At 49.4% G+C, this 20,760-nt stretch overlaps 1 protein-coding gene across 3 annotated transcripts in view; it reads right to left on the bottom strand.

The window, feature by feature from the left end:
- Samd4a (sterile alpha motif domain containing 4A) overlaps positions 1-20,760 on the bottom strand; it is a 221,918-nt gene that overhangs the window by 80,617 nt on the left and 120,541 nt on the right. For 2 of the 3 annotated variants that reach the window (XM_004638735.3, XM_004638734.2), the window contains exon 2: positions 4,970-5,488. In XM_004638735.3, coding sequence (XP_004638792.1) covers positions 4,970-5,488 — 519 coding nt within the window. Of the gene's footprint in view, positions 1-4,969; positions 5,489-17,631; positions 17,893-20,760 lie in introns of those variants that run through there. The other variant, XM_023723711.1, reaches the window with a different exon arrangement.

Consider the following 20,760-nt stretch of genomic DNA (forward strand, 5'->3'; position numbering starts at 1 on the left):
CCCAAAGTTTTTTAACTTTTAGTTCTGAAATAGTTCTACATTTACAAGAAATTGTAGTACTACTACACAGCGCTCATACCCCCCTGCCCAGCTTCCCTTATAATGATGAGTCCCGTGAGCACAGCACAACACCCAAACCAAGGGACAGACACTAGCGCGACAGCCAACTAGGCTAAGGGCCTCAGAGCTGGGCAGTGTGCACAGACACTAATTTCAAGGCATTTCTTCATCCCACTGCAAATTCATATGACTCCCTCTACCTCCCTAATCAAGATCACAGTATGTTTCCAAAGGTCTGTTGGTATTTAAACCGATTTGGTGTTTTAAAAGAGGCACGAAAAAAAAAACAATAAAACTAAAGGTCACTGCAACGACATGGCCGAAGGTGATGATCAATACGACTGCTAAACCCTTAGTGTGTTCCTAGGGACATTTTCTCATTTACTTTGGAAAAAGCATTATTTTCGTGAACATCTGCCTGGCGAGCCCAGGAATTTATTAAGTCTCCATTGTTTAGCAAACATTTTAGGCAGGACGGGCAGACAGGCTGGAGCACACATGCGTCTCTTACTGAATTACAGCAGCTGCCTACAGGGGCATGAGAAGGAGGATCTGGAGGCCACATCTGGGCTTAGTAAGAGACAGCCACCGTGTCACAGAACTGCTCTGTCACAGGGGAGTGGCAGCTGGGTGCATGCCAGGAATTTGCCATCTCCAAAGTTCCTGTGACTCTGTGAGCCACATGGTGATGTAGGGACTGGGCAAAGTGATAAAGAGGCCCAAACCCTGTCCCCAAGGAGATCGTCATTGGGACTGGGGAAGTGGGCATGTTGGCCCAAGCCTGTGACCCAGGACTCTATGCATGCGAGGCTGACACACAGGCAGTCCTTCTGCTGTGCTCTGGGAGCCAAAGAAGGGCAGCAGCTTGGGGGGGTCCTCAGACCTGCGAGCTGCGGAGGCCACGAGGGGAGCTGGCTGGTTTGGGGAGGGGGCAAATCCAGGGACAGAGAGAAACAAGAGTCCATTAGCTGCTCCCCAAGCACACTGGGACCTAGGTTAGAAGCCGGATTCTGGGGCCTGACTGGCTGGGTTCAAATCCTCCTGTAGCCCTTTAGTCTCTGCTGTTAGTCAAGCATCTCAGGAACTGGCAATAATGCGCTTGTCACAGGGATTAGAGGAGTTAACAATTACACAGCGCCTTTCAGACAGTACCCAGGGTTTAGCAGACGCCATGCTGGTTAGTGCCACTGCTAATGTACTTTTCTTCCAGTGGTACTGCAGACTTTTACATGCATTCTTTTTATCATCAGACTAATGAATGAAGGTTAATAAAGTTAATGCTATGGTTTCTAAACTGAAGCATGAATCTGTAGAAATGGGCACGTCACATGGAACATTTGGGAGTAACCTGGCCCACAGGGCTCTCAGATCCCTCCCTCCTGTCCTTCATGCCCTTCCCTTCCCGAGCCTCTCCTTGCTCATCTGTCTTCCAGCCCCAGCCACCCCTTTGCTCACCACCTTCCTACCCCGGGTTCCTCCACCCCATTCCCCCCTTTCCATCCTAGCTCACTTCCTGTTTTTTATTTCCAGCCTGGCAGTGCACAAGGCTCTCTGCAGCCCACACGTCCACGGCCCTTACAGCACAGACCCAACTTTGGTTGGAAGATGTCCACGAAAGAGCGTATGCTAGAAACTTAATCCCTAACACAACAGGGCCCGACTGCCCTTAGGGATGAATACAGCAACGGGTGTGTTACAGAAGCAAGTTAGGCCCTTAGGCCCTCCCCCTAACTTGCCCCTTGATTCTGACCAGCCCAGCCTGCAGAACTGTGATCCAAAATAACCTTCTGTTGCTTGTAAATTACCCAGTCCACAGTAGTCTACTACAGCAACACAAAACAAACTAAGACATACCTAATTCAACTGATACGAGGTCTCCTATGTGTCATGGCAGCTCTCACAGTAGTATTTTTTTTACTACCCTTTTATATAACTCACGAAATATTATATGAAATTTCTGTGGCTAATAAGTCAGGCCAAAAGGATTAATTTTTAACTGTGAGGCTGACAGAGCTCTCTGGAAATTATATGGCAGGCTTCTCAACATGGAGCAGTATTTGAAGCGGGCACGCAGCGGGGAGACAGTAAGTCCAACTCATTTTCGAGTTCAGTGGAGTGGCCAAAGGTTACAGCCTCGCTGAGGTCCCACTGATGACAGATGGTCCCCAGGGTACAATGGGTGCACCTACTGAGGCTTCAACTGCAGGAGGGTGGGACGCACACCCACACAGCCACCCGGCTTTTCACTTTCAGTGCAGTGTTCAAGATGTTACTTCAAGTAGTCAATACTTTATTACAAAACAAGTTTATGGCAGATGATTTTTTTCCACTAGTGCACAAACCCAAGTATTTCACAGATGTTTAAGGTACTGTGTTTGATCAGGTAGGTGTGTTAAGTACAGTTCTGACAGGATATTTTCAATTTATGGTGGGCTTTTCTGGACAAAATGCATGGTAAATCAAAGGGCATCTATACTCTGCATAGACTACAGTGCAAAAAAAGGTGTTTTTTTTACTAAGGGACCATCAGAGTGGAACATAGAGGCACAGATCTGGGTGTCATGATTAACACTTTTGCTTTTCCAGTTTCTCCTCTTTGTTCATTTAGCTAAAGCCTAGTATGTGCTTCCTGCTACTGTGCTAGCCAGGGCCTGGCATTTACCCAGTTCCATTTAGTTACCTACAACCTCCTACGCAGATATCTTGTTTGGAGAGGTTAACTAATTGGGCCAAGTTGCAGTTACCAAGCTTCAGGTCTTAGATTTGGGTCTGGCAGGGCATGAGCACAAAGTCTTAGTTCTTGCCACTTGGTCAGGTGTGTCTCTGGTGCTGAGTGTCCAGCTGAGACAGGCATGAATTACCGGATGACCCAAAGATCTGCAGATCTGGAGAACACAGCAGAACTGCCGTAGACTGTGCAGAGGTGTAAGCCAAAGCCACTGCTGTTTTGTTAAGAATGTGTCATTGCAATTCAAAGTTAAGATGGCTTAAGTGTTTGAAGCTTTTGGGAGGGAAGAGTTGAGCTCAATCACCACCTTCACTAATGCTCTGAACGAGGCACTCAGCCTCTTCTTCCACGTCATCTATGCACGCAGTGAATCACCAAGACCAAGGACTTCACAACTGAAGAACTGCACGGGGCCTCCAGGTTGAGGAGGCCCTGATGGCCACCCTGGCCGTCCTCCCTCCAGGGGCTCAGCTGCTGGAAATAAGTGCCTGCTGACTCTAACCCAATAAGCACTTTGATACTGTCAAGACCCAACCCTGAGTATATTCATCAGCAAATGGAAATGTGCAACAGCCCAAGACTAACTACAAGACAAATGACATTAAAAAGACCCAAGACCAAGTTTGAGGGGGTAGGCAGCTCACAGCTCTTTTCTTTCCTAGCTCTCCAAGAGTTTTATAACAGCCACCAGGTCCCTTTGCTGCCCCAGGACAGTCAGGCCAATCGGACTCTGGTTTTTTTTTTTTTTGTACTGGGAAGCAAACTCAGGACCTTGCACTTACCAGGCAGGTGCTTATGCCACTGAGCGAATCCCAGGCCCTCTGTAACGACAGGCCACCCCAGCTCTGCTCCTATAGCCCAGCCACCACTGCATGTCACACAGGGGCTGGTGGAAACTGTCCTTGCTGAGTACCAGTCTATGAGCAACTTCAACCCCCATGAAAACCTCTTCCTGCATGAGTTAAGGATGCCGCCTAATTCCCCAAATGCTCGAGTTACTCATTTCTGAGTGTAAGAAAAAAATGTGAATGAAATCTCATATTGTAGCAGCAGCAAGACAATGTCTTCAGCATTTTCTTGGTTATTCTACTAGATATCGTTTCAATTAATGGAATTGTAACTTAATGCTTCTGCCTCTTTGAGAGCGCCACTGAAAAAGGCCCAGCAGCTCTAAGATTTGAATGGAGACAGAGGCCAAGAGGGTTCCACTAATAATTTTTAATGTTTCTCATTCTCTTTTAATTGGGGGTTTCCGAACGTAAACAGGCACGATCAGGTCTACTTACAACATTTTTCCAGAGGACAATCTTGGCAGCGCCGCTGTCTGCACAGACCCATGCACTGAGAATGCTGCTGGGTGACAGGCAGTGCGCCCTCAGCACTGGCACGAATAGTGGCTTAGTCACTTTGCCTGGTCCCGTCAGGAGCTACAGGAGGACTTCTGGCCCCAGTGTCCAGCTATGGGCATGGCACTTTGCTTCAATGCTCAGAAGAGCAGAGGGAGTCCCTCTGCGGTCCCCTGTCACCAAGAAGCTCTTGACCCTCTCCCCAGGAGGAGGCACTCAGCAAGAAGTCTGCAGCCCTTACAGGGTTGTGCAGCTTCGTCCGACAGTGGACCTGCTTTCCCTACTCGCGAGCACAAGGGGCCCTAACAACTGGGTTTTCAACCAGGAAATGCACAACAAGGGCCCATTCTAGGGTGACATTAAGAATATCAATAAAAAGAAAAATATAAGGAAAGAAGAAAATAGAAAACACATGGAGCCCAGGAGGCTGGCCGTGGGTGAGAATCAGGCCTAGAGAACTGCCCAATGACCCAGTGTTGCAGCAGATCCCAAACTCCAGGGTAAGGAGATCCCGGCATTTCTATTGGTGGAAAACAGGAGGTTTCCTTCTTTTACCGTTTTCTCTTATTTCTTTATTTTGGGGTGGTCTGTCACCCAAAGCTGGACCATCCACCACTTGAACCTGCCTACCACGTTCATCTTTCCAGAGACAAAGAACAAGTATGGGGTCCGGGGAGCCTTTCCCCCAGCCTGTTCCCAGCAGCCTTCCTCTCCCAGGGTTCTGGAGTGCTCAGAGCAGACACTGTCAGCACGACATGCTGCACACAGCAAGTCACCAAGCCACACTGCGTTCAAGGGGGTCAAGGCTTGCGGGTGGGGCAGAGGGATGACTTACTTGTACTTGTGCTGGTTCCAATCGTGTTGATCGTGGTGGGGACCGAGGAGGAGGAGTAGAGGGGCACGTGGCCGTTCTCACACCCCAGGCTTTTGTCCTGCCAGTTGGAGGCGTTGATGCAAATCCCAGAGTCCCGAGAGTTTTGCCACCCATTGAGCTTGTCATCGGAGTTCTGTCTTTGGTGGTAGTAGTGTGACTGCCCATAATCCACCGAGTCTGAGTGGCCTCGGCTCTGGCCACTGAAGCTGGTTGACGTGCGGTCCTCCAGGTGGTTCAGCCACATGGCCAGAGCACTGCGGTCTTCCAGGGACGTGGCCGGGTGGATCAGAGCGTAGGACAGCAGCTGCCTGCTCTCCTCGATGTGCTGGTTGTGCTCGATGGAGTGGGCCAGGATCTTGGGCAGCAGCTTCATATACTCTACTTTTGCGTCGAGGTTTCCTGGCTTCAGCAAAGGCAGGTGAGTTAACAGGAGGGAAATCACTTTATCCTTGGATTCCTGTTGCCATTGGTTAATTATTCCTGAAAAGGAAAATAGAGAGGACGAATGAGCAAACACGCCCAAGATGACCCTGAGCACCACGCGCTGAGTTTAGGGACTCCCTGGAGCAGAGTTCCAGCCTATGGACCCTGGCTACCTTTTTGTAGAACGTCCTTTGCCTTAGATTGGCTAACTGACGTCAGGATTTTAGGGGCTGAGGACTTCAACAAAACACAAACCAAAACATCCAAAACCATGTTTGGACCTTCCTCTAATCCTCATTCAGATCTTCAAAGAGGCGACAGCTACTTCCATCCAGCCAAACAGAGTTTTGAGTCCTGCTTCGCCCCTTAGGAAGTCTCATCCCTCCCTATAAACAGGGGGCCAAGACTTAAGAAGAGCCAGTGTTGGTATGGGCCCGTGTACCAGTCCTGGGGTGAGGCTGCTTCTCCACCCTAAACACCTGTTGAGAAGTCCTTAAAATACTGGCAAAGGGTTTTGTATGAAACTGGTAAGTGCCCTTGTGGAGAAATTTGTTGAGAATAAAGGGCTCCCCCACCCCAAACCACCCTGGCTGTGCAAAAGTCTGAAGCTTTCTCGAATGACCTGGACTCAGAAAAAATCCAGGGCCTCACAGCTGAGATGAGCCACGGATCTGGGCCTCAGCTCCTGGACATCGCTCATCACAAGTGCTAGGTGTACTCTTTCTCCTTAGTGATGATCTCTTTTTATCTTGGCAAAAATATACAGAATAATAGCTGTTCTCAATGTGTGTCTCAGGGTCATAAAGGGCATGTACAGAGATATGCATCCATCTTCAGAACTTGATCACAACCCCAAAGAGAAACTGTGTCCTCACTGGACACAAATTCCCATTACCCCCTCCCACCAAGCCCCTGCCCACGCCACCAGGCTGGTTTCTGGCTCCATGAACTGACTACTATAGGTACCACAGATGAGTGGGATCAGAGTATTTGTCCCTGTGACTGCCTGACTTCACCAACTGTCATGTCCTCAACGCTTACAAGGATCCCTTCTGCCACTCTCACTCAAAACACAGACAATGCGCTTTGCTTACTGGCCCCCCTTTTGGGCCTGAGAAGTGGCTTGTTGCAGAGCTTGGCAGTTCTCCAAAGAGGCCCAACAGGCTTGAAGCAGTATCCGCAGGTTGCCAGGGGTTCTCATGACCAAAACTACGAATGCTCCTGGAGGTGGTGGAAACACTGAAGAAGTGGGGTGCCTAGTAGGAGCTTTTTAGTTAAGGCAGCCTGAAAGAGATAGTGTCACCGCTCCTTCTTCCTGTCTTTTTATTTCTTGGCTGTCAGGCCCAAAAACAGCAAGCCCAACTGACTTGGATGGAAACCTCCCAATCCCAGGGCCAAAATAAACGTTTCCTCTTTTGAAGTTCATCATCTCTGGTGTTTGTTACAGTAAAGGAATGCAGACTAACAATCGACGAGGAAGGGATGGTGTCTAATGAAGGAGCATGGGCTTTGAAGTCAGGCAAGCCTGGCACGGATCCCGGAACTGCCACTTAACTTGTGGTGGGACCTTGCTCAATTACTGACCCTCTCAGAGCCTCCACCACCTCATCAGTCAAGAGTGGTCCGAACAGCACTTGCCTCTCCTAGCGTTCTTGGATTAAATGGGATCTAAGTAGAGAAAGAGCTGATGAGGGCTTGATGGTGGACGCAGTCCCCTCTGCTTGCCTCCACAGACCCATATGGCAGTGATACGACTGGGTTTGGATCCCGAGTTTCAAAACTAATAGAGACAAGCTGGGGGAAACCAGCAAGTTGGAAAAAGAGGAGAGGAAAAAGTCAAAGGTAATGGAGTAATGGAGGGTGTAACATTACGCAGAGATCTAGGCTGTCTCCAAATGGAGTTGAAATGGGGGATGTTAGCGCAGGATGGGTAGAAGAACTGGACTGTCAGAGTCGGAGGAGCTCGGAGCATCACCAAGGCAGGCTCCAGGACCTGTTTTCTGGTGGCTTGAGGCCTCCAGCCAGGTGACAAAGAGCAGCAGAGTTCACAGGAATCTCACGAGAACCACCTATGGAACTCCAAGCTTTTTAGCAAGCCACATCAGGGAAGAGGAACGTTAATGTGGCCGACTTAACTTTGCCACTGAATGTGACTTAACCCAATATATCAAAATGTCATTTTAGTAAGAATCAATATAGGGGGCCGGGGAGATGGCTCAGTGGAATAAGCGCTTCCCTGGCAAGCACAAGAACCTGAGTTCAATCCCCGGTTCCGCAAAAAAAAAAAAAAAAAAAAAGAATCAATATAAAATTATTAGGGACACATTTTGCCTTCTTCAGTTTCACATTATGTCTTTGCAATCTGGGGTGTATGTGTGCCCCCTACCTCACCCCACCCCCCGCTGGCCACAGCTGCAGTGCCTGGAAGCTCCTGAACTGGCCAGCATAGGCTGGAGACAGTCAGATGCGGAAGGCGGGCGAAACAGATGCCCTCAGAGGTCCCTCCCAGTCGCAGACTATATTTAGCTAATTGCCACTCGATACAAGACAACCGTGCGTTCCACTAGGTATGGCCTCCTTCCTACAGCCATGCTGGGAGATGGGCAAATAGGGCAACTGCCATCCGTGCGTCGTCAACGCATGCCAAGCACGTTTTAATTGAGGAATACGCTTAGGATCAAGACATGATCTATTCAGGGAGCCCAAGGGTCTCGAGAGGCCCTGCCAACAAGCAAAGGGGCTGAGAGCATGGCCAGCTGGTGTCATAGGCCAATGCTGACCAGAGGTGACTAGGGGATTCCTCAATATGCACGTTTAAAAGTGGTATTTGGGAAGCCACCTGCAGTAAAAGCACACAAGGCTAAAGGACTGGCAGCTTTCTGCTAGGTCATTTCCTTGTTTGGATATTCTATCCCTATGCAAAAGGTCAGGCTAAAAACAAAAACAAACTCAGGAAGAAAAACAAAATGTAAATAGGACCCACAGTGCAAACGAAACAGGTTGTCTCCATGGAACTGCTCCTGCCAGGGATTAACCTGGGGCTCAGAGGAGAAACCAGCACCGGTAAGGAGGAGGGGAAAGAATCAGAGGCCCTGGGGCTGGGGCATGGCCAGGAAGATGACAGGCTTGTCCGCTCCCTCTGGGAAGTAGAAACGAGGCTGTGTTCTGAGGCCCAACACCCCACTATATCAGACTATACTTGCCACCGCTATAGCTGCCACCACCAAGAGCGAATGGCATCAGTGTTGTCCATGTGCTGGGCACTCTCCGAAGCCCTGGGCACTTAATAGCTCATTTAATCCTCCTGAGAAGCTTGTGAGGCAGTCCCAGCACAAGCCTTACTTTGCAGACAAGGGTAGAGAGGCCCAGATGGGGTAAGCTGCTTCTCCCAGATTCCCTGGCTGAAAGGTGGCACAATAGAAGTGGCAGATTAGCTTAAAGACACTTAGTGGTTACCACACTGATGGCTTCGCCATAAGCTAAATGGATTAGTGTTATAATATATAATTATATCTTAACTGTATGCAAGTGTGTGATAGTTGTAAATACAGCAATGTAAATATATTAGAGAGTACACGGACTCCCGCAGAAGAGTTGGCCAGCCTGGAGACGGAGAAAAAAGAAATGATGGAGACAACATGAAGCTTGTCCAATCTGTGGCCTAAGGAATGCCTGCCTGCCCTCTTTTTCTTTTTACTATTACCATAAGAATACAAATTTATTACTCATCTGTGTTAAGTATATATTTGATATGCAGCTCAATTCAATTCCTCTTCATCTAGCAGCCCAGGCAAGCCCAGAGGTTGAACACCCACACTTAAATTATACTTTTGGTGGTTTTAAAATACGCCCATAATTTCTTCGGCATTCATCTCTTTGAAAGGTAGAGGCTAACTCCTCAGAGTGCAGGGCCTCATGTACCTAGGCAAGCACTCTCCCCACTGAGCTCTGCTCCTAGCTCCGCTCCCTTCCTTCGGTCCAGGTGGGATTCACACAGAGCATTCTGGGAACGGCAGTGTGTGGCTGCACGGACTGAGTCATAAAGCACTCTGCAGCTTCTGCCTTGCTTTCTCTTGGATCACTCCCTGCAGGGGAAGGCCACTGCCATGTTGACAGGGGACCCAAGCTGCCCGACGACGGCGAGCAACCAAGACCTCCTGCCTACAGCCAGCACCAACCCAAGAGCCCCATGAGGGAGCCCCAGCGGATGCTAACGACCCTCCCTCGGAGGCCTTCAGGTAACAGCAGCCCTAGAGAAGACATCCGGGGACCCTGAGTGAGAATCACTTGTATTCCCGATCCACAGAAACTGCATTGCCTATGTACTCATTGTTTTCAGCTGTTAAGTTCTGAGTGATTTGTCATTCTGCCAAAGAGAACAAAGACACTATTGAGGAAAAAGGAAATTTTAGCCATCTAGTTTCTAGTAGTTTGGTCCTTTGAGCAAGGGGCTTCCACTGGAGATAGAGCCAGGAAGCTGACCTACAGCCACGGAACAGTCCCTTTACTCCACCTCCCTGTCCAAATCACCCACTGCCCAGCAGCTTCTAGGTCCAAATGAGAGGATGAGCTGACCACATGGCGTTTAGCTATTTCCAGATTCCAGAACAGGGATTTTTCAGGACTGTTTAATAAATGACTTCTGATTATGCTCTGGCTTCCTGCGGAGGCCTGGTTATTGGCAGAGTGTGTGCTGATTGTGTGGACCCAGAGTACATGTGGCCTCTCTGACGACAGCTCCTTCAATAGCTCCTTGTGGCAAATTAGCAAGCCAGTTGTCCCTGCTTTCTAGTTAGCATGGGGTTAGCCTTTTAGGATGAGCTGCTCTCCCCGGGCCCTGCCAAGGATGAGCACTTCCGCTTCTAAACAGAAGTGAGATCCTCCGTGCGTGGACATGGGACATAATGGCGTGGTCCTGCTACGTGCCCACTGGCTGCCTTCACTTATTGACACCACTTCTAGAGAGTCTTTGCTGAAATCTCCTTTGGAGAAGGCCCAGGAATCCTTATACTTTTCCAACTATGAATCACTTCTGAGATTCAGTCTAACCAGTCATCTACCCCAATATCAACTCTACGAAACAGCACGCAAGAGTGAAGAACGAAACCTGCACAGTTTGATGACATCAACTTACCTCTGCGACATTCGTACAGTCCTTTATTATTTCTTGGGATAGGAAGCAGAGATGGAAGAGTGTGCCAGATATTTAATACGGGCAAAAGTTCATGATTTATAATTTGTAAACCAGTGACACAGGAATAGTAAAAAAAAAAAATTAAAAGAGCTATAATTAAAGACTGCGAGGATTAGAAAACTGCTGATGATTCTTGGAGTGACAGAGGGTGTGCTTAAATATCAAACCTGGTATTATTACTACACAATGGTGTGTCAATGTGTTAAGGGCTCCAGTTGTTAGTAAATTACCCTTAAATTGCTATTTTATTGTACCCTTGTTTTCAGTTTAATAACATTTACCATAAAAGGGTTTCTCACAAGTGCATTTAAGCAATTGGCTCATGTGAGAAATGGCTGAGAATTAAGTGCGACACAAGGCGTCCTGGTTACAGGAATGTGCTAGAAGGCAGGAATACTCATCTTATATGGCTCTTACATGGGTCTTACATGGGTCTTACATGGCTCTTACATGGGTCTTACATGGGTCTCACATGGTTAAATGCTCCTTGGAAGAATTTACATTACAAACTCAGTGCTAGCTCTATCAGGTACTACGGGCTTCTAAGCTTAGTGCAACTCTGCACAACCCCAAATGGATGCTAACATCACAGCGCAAGCATTTGGGAGGGATGTGAGCTGACACAGGCAAGCGAAAACCCAGGGAGAGAAATGGCAAGTGACGGGGTCCTGGGGCACTGTACTTGCCCTGCCGCCCAAGGGACTCGAGCTGGACACAAGAATTCCCATCACTTGGTAGAGCTCTGAAAATGACATGGATTAGGTGATTTCTGAGGGAGACCCAGCTTCCTGGAGTCACGGAGCCCATCTAGCTACATGGGGTGCAATGTGCAGATATACAGGTTCAAGCAGCTGACAGCTGCCCCCTTACCTTCAGGAAGGGCAACTGCTGGCTTCCGGGATGGCCAATCCTCACGCCCTGGTATTCCCACCCTGTGCAGTCTCTGGAGTCCTGCTCTACTCAGAGCAGGCGGATGTGGCCAATACAGTGTGGAGGGGACTTCATATTAGATCACAAAAGGCAGTGACGTGGCCACCTGGACTTCTTGGTTTACCTGCTCTGGGAAAAGATGCCCACACACTGGGAAGATGCTTAGGTATCCTAGAAGAGGCCCTGCAAGACCACCCCAGCCTTCTGCTAATAGCCAGAACCAATCTGGAAACTAGAGAGTGGGCCATGGTGGAAGTGGCTTCTCTATCTCTGTCTTCCTGGTCACTGCCTTGTGAGAGACCTTGAACTAGGCAATTCCAAGTGCGGAAAACCGAGACAGGTGTTTGTTCTTAGGCCAAGCCATTACATTTGGGAATGATTTGTTACATAGCAATAATTAACCAATACAAGGAGTTTAATGTTACTTGGTAAAAAACCTACTGAAAAATTGTTCTGCCCCTTGAAGTCAACAGAAAAGGCAGGGATGGAGGTAGTGGACCCATAGGCCACTAGGAGCATGAAAACAGGAGGCCATCAGGTGCTGGGCATTCACGGGCACTGGACCATGCTCCAAGGGCCCACCAGGTACCACAGGTATTAGCGCTATCTGGTGCCAGCAGATAGCTCTCATAACTATGTTGCCACCCCACAGACATGTGGGCTGTCCGCCTGCACCCAGGTTCTATTACAGCAGGATGCTTCAAGAGGGTTCTTTACTTCCTGAAGGACTAAGGTGAGCTGAGAACGCATCCTGAGATCTCAGCCACGCACTCAAGTTAGGGTTGGGGTTCGTGCAGGCAGACAGCACACAGAACACACCTGCTGGCCTGGGAACACGTGGACAACTGCTGCGTGGGGATTTCCGGCCCAGACCCCTCCTCCTCCAAGCTCCAGATGCCCACAGTCAACTGCACCCTGTCCCTTACCAGTCAGAAGCTCTCAAAGTCAGCACAGCTGAGGCTCACTCTTCTCTCCTCCTATCACATGATCTCTCCTTTACTCCTATGCCTGCAAATCACTTCTCCATCGTTCAGTTGCTTAAGTTCCAATTTCGGTACATCCATGCCTCCCCTCCCTCTTACCCGTATGGAAGCAGGCAGCCCATCCTGGGGGAGGAGTCTTCATCAGGAATCTGACAACCTTTCACTAGGACTCAGCATTTCACCCACCACCACCAGTCTATTATCCATCCTAAGAACCATCTGAAAAGAATGACCTCATGTCACCAGGAGATAGGTTGTGACGTTCCCCGCATCCAACGTTCCAAAGGTGCCTCACCTACCACGGCTGGATGTGGTTTCAGCAGGCCCCTAAGGTTCCTGCCCTGGAAGGCTGGGCTCTGGCGTGGTGATGGGACCTTTACGGGGTAGAGCCTGGTGGGGATGCTAGGTCAGGGGACACTGCCCTCAGAAGGATTTTGTGTGGTTCTTGTGGGACCCGTTCGTTCCCGCTAGAGTCAGCTGATAAAAAAAAAAAAAAAGAGGGAACCTGGCCCCATCTGGCTCACCACGTGGTCCCTGCTTACAGGCTCCCACGCCTGTGATCCCAAGCATGACCACAGGTCTCAAGGGACGGGGCCACCCCACATGACTTCTTAAACTCCACACCAAAGAGACCTCTTTTCAAAGTACCCAGCCTCAGGTCCTTCATGACCGCAACAGAAAACGAACACAAACATCTCATCCTGAGTAAAAGCCAAAGTTCTGACAATACCAACTGAATCCCTCTGGGATCCGGTCCTACCCCCCACGGGCCCTGCACTTCCGTCCACCCTGGCTTCCTCTAACATGCTGGGCATCAGGTGCTCGCTCCCGCTCCTGCCTGGAACACCTTCCCCTGCCCCACACACTTAGCACCTCTTGGCTCCATTTCTGCTCAAAGGTCACTTTCCAAGCAAGACCTTCTCTATCCACATGATTTAAACTGCCCATCTCCCCTTACACTGCTGCCCCCCACCCTGTTTTGTTTTTTCCACAGCATGTGTCACTCTGAAACCTGCTGCACTTTCCACTTATGTTCCATCTCCCCCAAATGCAGGCCTCATGGGGGAGTGGGGGACTTCCCATCCCCCTGTGCGAACATTTCCTTACTCATCACATCTTTTTTTTTTTTTCCTGTATTTTACGGAAGGGTCTACAGGGTGTTCAGATTGGACTCGTAGTGATTCTCTTGTTTATAGCCTCCCAAGAGCTGGGATTATAGTTGTGAGCCACCATGCCCAGTCTCCAACTGCCATCTTGGCGCACCCGGGGGCGGGGCTGGCATAGCAGACCCGGGGATTGCACGCCGGGGACCTGCGCCTGCTCGCAGGTGCTGTAATCCACTGAGCTATTTGGCCGGCCCCATCACCCCTTTTAATGACTGTACAAGGCTGTCCCCTGCATTTCGTTTGATACTATTTTGTACACTCTTGACATCCTCATCTTTGGAGGCCCCATCACCATCAGACGCTGCGGTGATGCATGCCCTGTGCGGGCACTTCTTTCTCATCTGATTACGTTAGCTTTCAAGTCCAATAGAAACGGGAACATGGGGAAGAAAATAAAACGATTATCTCAATTTCCAAGGCCTTTATCACACCCCCTTTTTCAATATTCTGCTTAAGATGGAAAATTTTGCTAGAAATCAAAAGCATAACGGGAGCTTATCCTGATTGTAACTGACACCAATTATAGCAATCTTCGAGTAAAAGATCTGAAAGACTGGGACGACAGAAGCAAATGCATTTAATACAACTCTTTACAAACATCTGTTGAAGAAGGAAAGAAAACCAAGCCCAATTTTTTGGCACTAAGTGATTACTGTCTTAATAAGACCTCACAGGCCTGGGTCTCCTAAACTCATGAATTAAGATGAAAAAGTCATTACTTTTGATAAACAGAGGACACATCTTTGTGAGCCACATCCGACTAGGTATTTACACCAAACTCTCTCCGAGGGAAGGCTGTGAATATTCCACACACAGGAAGTTTTCCACTCAGCAGTCATGCTCCGGGGCCACCACCACCAAAACCCGGAACACTACAATAGTCCTTTAAAATAATTACTTAGCAGTCCATGTGCTCACCTTGCAGAGGAGAAAACCGTGCTCCACAGTGCTAACATTGCAGACTTGCTCCGTGAGAAGCGCCAGAAACAAGAACCCCAGCCAAAGCACCCGGTGGCCTCACTTTAGTATCATGTGTTAATGAGGAACTCCAAGGCCCACATCCTTCCCAGATGTCCAGGCAGGGCCAAGAGCAAGCGCCTTCGGCGAGCTACACACTGATCCAATCACAGAAGAATATACCATGCTCCGCCCACTGGCAACCACGGGACAGCTACTCCACCAATAGATCTACCAACCTCAGCAGGGCTGCGAAGGTTCAGAAGGAACAAGTTCATTCCACCCCTGACCCCAGGGAGCCATTCTGTATCTTTAAATAATTCTAGACTGTCAAGTCACTGGGCCCCACACTTTCTAAAATAAATTGGGAAGTTGCTCAACAACTTATAGACAAATATCCCATCTTGAGAGCTGGGAATCCAAAGTCTAAGTGTGAATGTTAGAGCCAAGTGTGGTATTGTGCAACTGTGAATACTGTCACCAAGGAACAGCACATACATATTTCCAAAATATGCATATGCCGATAGTTAGATTTATGCATCACTCACTTAGGTATGAAACCGGAAATAATTACATTTGTTACTCCATGTTATGCTACGCAGGAGAGACTGAAATGATTTTGTTGAGGCAGGACATTCAAATCCTTGGTCACACATTAACCAGTGCTATATTTGAAAAGAAAGGCCTGGCTTACTACAAGGGCAGAGTTAGGTGACCTTGGAACACATCCAGCCGCCCTCAGGCGCAGCCCTGTAGAGGGAGTTAGAGGCTCAGCTCCGTGGGTCTCTGCTGGAGCCAAGGGCAGGCTCTGAGGACTTAGGCAGAGATAGGTGGTAAACAGAACTCATTTCTCCTGTTTCTGGGGCAGTGAGCTTGTGTTCGTTCAGGCTAGTATGTCTGTCAAGGAGATCGAAGTAGGATTTTTCAGGCCTTTTGGGTAAGGAAAGTCTTCCTAATGCTGAAGTCCTCAGAGCCCTGGGTAACAAGGACAACAGAGAGAACAATGGGGTTCTCTAATTAGGAATGAGGACATCTGAGGCCCTCCCATCCTTCCCAGCACCTTGCTGTGAAATTAAGACCACCACTGGGCCAGAGATACAGCTCAGCAGGCATAAGCGCTTGCCTGGCAAGTGCAAGGTTGTGAGTTCAATTCCCAGCACCAAAAATAAAGAATAAAAAAAGAAGCCCCCCAAGGTCAGTGGCTGACTGGAAGCAGAGGACTGACCAGATGAGGACCTCTGGAGACAGATGATTTAGTGGCAATGCCACATTAGACAAAAAGGCAGTGTTTTAATCTAGCTTGACATCATTGTCTTCAGAGGCAGGGGACACTTATTCATCAGATCCTCATCTACGGGCCCTCCCAGGTGCGAGGCTTAGTGCTGTCAGGAGTCCTTCCCGGTGGGGTATGAAGCGTCATAGCCCTAGGAAAAGCCCTTTATCCATGGACACATTTTATACTCATACAAATAATTTAAGGAGAATCAGATCAAGAGAGGTAGAGAAATACTTTGAGAAGGCCCCCTTTTCTAAAATCAGAAATTGGTTTAAGAGCTAAGAGTCAGAATCCATTTTCTAAAGAACCCCAAGAATCCTAAAAGATTTCTAGCCAATACCCAACACATTAATTAGCAAAACAAACAAAATCAGGGCCGGGGAGATAGCTCAGTAGAATAAGCACTTGCCTGGCAAATGCAAGAGTCTGAATTCAATCCTCGGTTCCGCCAAAACAAACAAACAAAATCCACAAGACTTTCACCCATTATCCTGATACCAGTGGAGACCTAGACTTTGTTTAAATCTCAAAAGAAGGGGATCATTACCTGCCACAAAGCACATGCCTGTGGACAGAGCCTGTGTACCCTATGTCCAAACCTCCTCCCTCCTGCATGGCCGCCATCCCTGATATAGTTAAAGAACCCACCTCGCTCCCCATCCTGCTTTTCCACTGTGGCCCTCCTGGCCTTCTCTCTGTCTACCACAGTCAGCTCACTGACTCAGGCACCACTCAGCTGGCTCCCTCCCTCCCTCCCTCCTTCTCCCTCTCTCTGGTACTTGTTTCTAAGAAATGTAGAAGTTTCAGGTGTTCTAAGTGACCTGGAGAAAGGAAAAGGACCGCAGCAAAGCAAAGCGAATCAGACCACAGACTCCAGCTGCATCCTCTGCCTTGGACTCCCAGCTCTCGCAACGAGGCGTCTGCGCACCCAGGCGGGTCCCTGAGCCACTCTCAGCTTCAGCGCTCTCACCTGGGAGCACTCACAAGATGTTTATGCTGTCTGGATTATTTAATCTCTGCAAAGCCTGGGCCCTTCCTCTGGCCTCCAGTGAGTGGCATACACTTGTTAGCTGCTGTTACCATCATCCCTGGGACAGAATCATATCCAAGGGACAGGAATGGCAGGGAGGAGATCCCCGCGGCCTAAGACACTAGCTCACACAGACACTGGCTTACACGGCTGGCACCTCAGGAACTGGTCAGAACTGCAACGCCACGCCCCTGCCTAGAGCTACTCGTCCCCAAGTCCTCCAGGTAACCCAGACCCAGGCTCCAGGTTGGGAACCAAAGGCAGACGGAAGTAAGAACCTCGGCCTCCAGGGTCAGCCCAGGTTGATCAGGGAGCAAGAAAGGTGTGCAACCAGATGGGAAGAAAGATCTCTTCCCAGGAGAAAGGCTGGGAGGCCAGGACGCTTTATCAGAGGAAGTTGTTGGGTTTAAAGCAATTAACAGGTGAGGTAAGTATCCTAATATTTCGGGGGGCAGGGCTGATCCCTAAGGGTTTTTGGCTCATAGCAATCTAGTCGGGGGAAGGGCTGATAGCCACCCTTCAGCCCATTTGGGTTTTTAGAATGACATGAAGGACCACACATCGAGGCTGCTGAGGAAGCCCGGGCGGCTCCCATTTTCTGCATTGTGTGAGCTGGGCCTGCAGGTGGCCGAGGGCACCCTGGACCTCGGAGCTAGGGCGTTACCTAAAAGCAGCTGCTTCCAGGGCTGTGGTGTAGAAGTGTCCACTCACTGGTCGAACGACGAGCCAGGGGATGCGCGGCAACAGGAGTGAGATTCTCTTGCTCAGAGGACCACAATATTTTGCTGAGTTTAGTGGGGAGGACACAGGCGCCGATCGCATTACAGCTGGGCCAGATGTTAGATGAAAAACCGTGTGCGTTGCTGGAACGATCACATAAGAGATTGCTCCATCTCCTCCCTCTCCACTTCGTCCTCCTCCTCTGCTCCCCTCCTCTGGTGTCTGCTGGGCATAGCGCATCACTATTGGGCATCTGCCTGGGCATTGTGATGTCATGGGGTCCCCTACAAAGTGACCCTGACAAGGGACAAGCACCAGCCCTGTGCAGGGAGATCTCATGGTACCATGCTGCCTCTCTTTGCCTGACGGCATCTCCTCCATCCACCCCAAGGTTGCGTCTCAGACATCTCCACTTCTCACCCTCTTGCTCCACACCAGCACAGTACCGAGGGGAGACTGAGGCACGGAGGAACTTGCCTAAGAGCAAGCACCACTGCCCTGGCCCCGCCGTGAATGGTGCCAGGCTCCTGCTCTCTCGGGAGCTCGAGCACAAGGGACCTGGCTGCCTTTTATGGGAAGTTTCCATACACCTTCTATTCCTAACGCGCCCACAAGCACCGCTGGTCCACGTGCTCTGGTAGCCCCAGCGGACTCTGTGTCACAGACTTAGTAAGGTGCCCCATTTAGGGCCATGAGCACAACGGCTCTGCGTGGCAAATGCACTAACAACTCTAGATATTCCTCTGCGGGTGGCTTTTTTGTGTGCCTGTTTTTATTTTAACCACAGCTAACGAGGCAGAGCTTTAGACATCGAGAAATCTAATTGGTGATTCTTCAAGCAAAGTCAGCAGGGTACCACACACACCCTTGTGGGTCCTCCCCAAGATGCTGAGAACATTAAAAGTTGACAGTTTGGGGCCAGGAAGATGTTCTCATAAATACCCTGGATGGGGGGGTGCCCCTTTTGTAGTTTTTGTTTTTATTTTGCAAGGTGATGTTTCACAGTGTGGAGGAAACGGAAGATAAACTAAAAAATAAAAAATAAATGGAGAACTGGCTGAGTTCTTGGCTTGAAGCTCTAACACAGGCAGGCCTCTGGGGAAAGGAAGCAGGCCCTGGAGCAGGACAGGAGGGTGAAGAAGACCTATAACCTTCAGCACAGGGCCTGCCTTGCTGATCACAGAGAAGATTCCAGTACCAATTGCAGCCCCAGAAAGCACGCTGATCAGAAGGCCATGCTCACATAAAGTAACTGGTGGGCTGGGACTGTGAGCCACCAGCAGCCACCAAAGGGACTCGGCGTCTAAGGCCGACACCAGTACCTTTCAACCAGGTAGTAAATAAAATCAAATCTCATTGTGAAAGAGCCCTGACCACCCCCCACGTGGCTCGTCTCTCTCCCTCCTCATGTGACTGGCCTCCCAATTTAGCGCATAACCAACCTCCAGTGACCTGTAATAACACTATTCCCAAATTAGAGCTCTCGATTTGACTTGGCCTGAGTCCCTCCCTCAAAGCAAAATAAAGCATCCGTTTCCCTTTTTTCACATTCATAATACTCTCCTTTTTGAGTTGCCAACTCAAACCCTTCTCTGGTCAGATTGAGCCCTCCCTCTGGGCCTTTTTTTTTTTTTTTCCTGGTTAGCCAAAGAGCCTGATGGAAAAACACCAAGAGACAAAAACAAAAACAAAATCCGATGAAAATTCCAAGTAAGTTACATTCAGCTGGAAAAGCTATGATTCACATGCAAATAAAAATCTCCTTGAATTCACTGGGATATGACGCAAGCCTCTGGCTTCAACATAAAAAAGGCAGGATGAAATCACCCACAATTAAACTCACCCTGGAATACTGGAATTCTCTGGCTAGGCCTTCCCAATGAATGATAAGAAAACCCGCAGCTGTCACAGGAGGAGGCTAATTGAGTGGGAGCCCAGGATATCCCCACCTCGGCCAACAGCCACCCCAGAAATGCCCAGCGCGCTCTACCCTGGCCACATCCTCCCCTGAATGGGCACAACCAGCTCGGAAACGGGGCTCAGATCTGGGGAGCACCCACTTCAGGCAGATGCGGGGGCTGTGCTAGGATGCTGGAGCTGAGCAATCTTCCTGGGGAGCTACAGACTGCACCCTCTCTCGCCATAAGCCCATGTACAGCTCCCCTCACACAGCACACAGCATCCCCTCCCACCTGGCCCCTCTTCCCTCAGGAGACTAGGCTGACCCAGGCCCACCATCTTTCCTCCTGACCTCACCCATATGTGCACACCCTGTCTGCCTGACAACCACGGAGTCTGAGAATGGAAGGGTCCTCCCTGGACTGCTGTGAATGTCCCCTGATTTCTTCCTAATGGTCCCCAGGCAGGGCTCCCAGCCACAGAGAGCCCTTTCACCATGAAAAAGAACTGAGGTCATCAAAGCCACAACAGGCTTCTGGGCAACTTCAAGAAGAAATCTACAGGAGGGCCGGGGAGATGGCTCAGTGGAATAAGTGCTTCCCTGACAAGCACAAGGGCCTGAGTTCAATCCCCGGTTCCGCCAGGAAAAAAAAAAAAAGAACAAATCTACAAACAAATACTCCTGTGCCAATGTCCACAGTAGCAAGGAGAACACAACCCAGCTATCCACAGATACTGGAGCAGTCAGAGCCTTATCAAGGAAGGGAATCCGGACACAGCTACTGAGATTTCAGCTTCAAGGACTGCCGAGTGAGCCAGATGCAAGTGGGGTCCCCTGCTGGTGCGGGTGTGGTAACCAAATTCAAGGACAGAAAGCAGAGTGGGGTACACTTGGGCTGGGTGGGGGCAGGGGCTCCCTGCTATGATACAGTTCTGCTTGGGCTGGACTTCGTGTCACAGAATTGTACCCTCCAAATGGCTAAGTGGTTACTTGCATACTTACATTTTAGATGATGTGTATTTTACCACAATCAAAAGGAGAGAGGGAATTAACAACTGGGACCTCCTCTTACTGAGAAGTTTTTTCATGTCAAAAAAAATTACCAACAAAGTGAAAAGGCAACCCACAAATTTGGAAAAAATCATGACAAATAAGTACTCAGACAAAGGTCTG

Source organism: Octodon degus, unplaced genomic scaffold (assembly GCF_000260255.1).
Source record: "Octodon degus isolate 3935 unplaced genomic scaffold, OctDeg1.0 scaffold00102, whole genome shotgun sequence".
Classification (NCBI taxonomy): Eukaryota; Metazoa; Chordata; class Mammalia; order Rodentia; family Octodontidae; genus Octodon; species Octodon degus.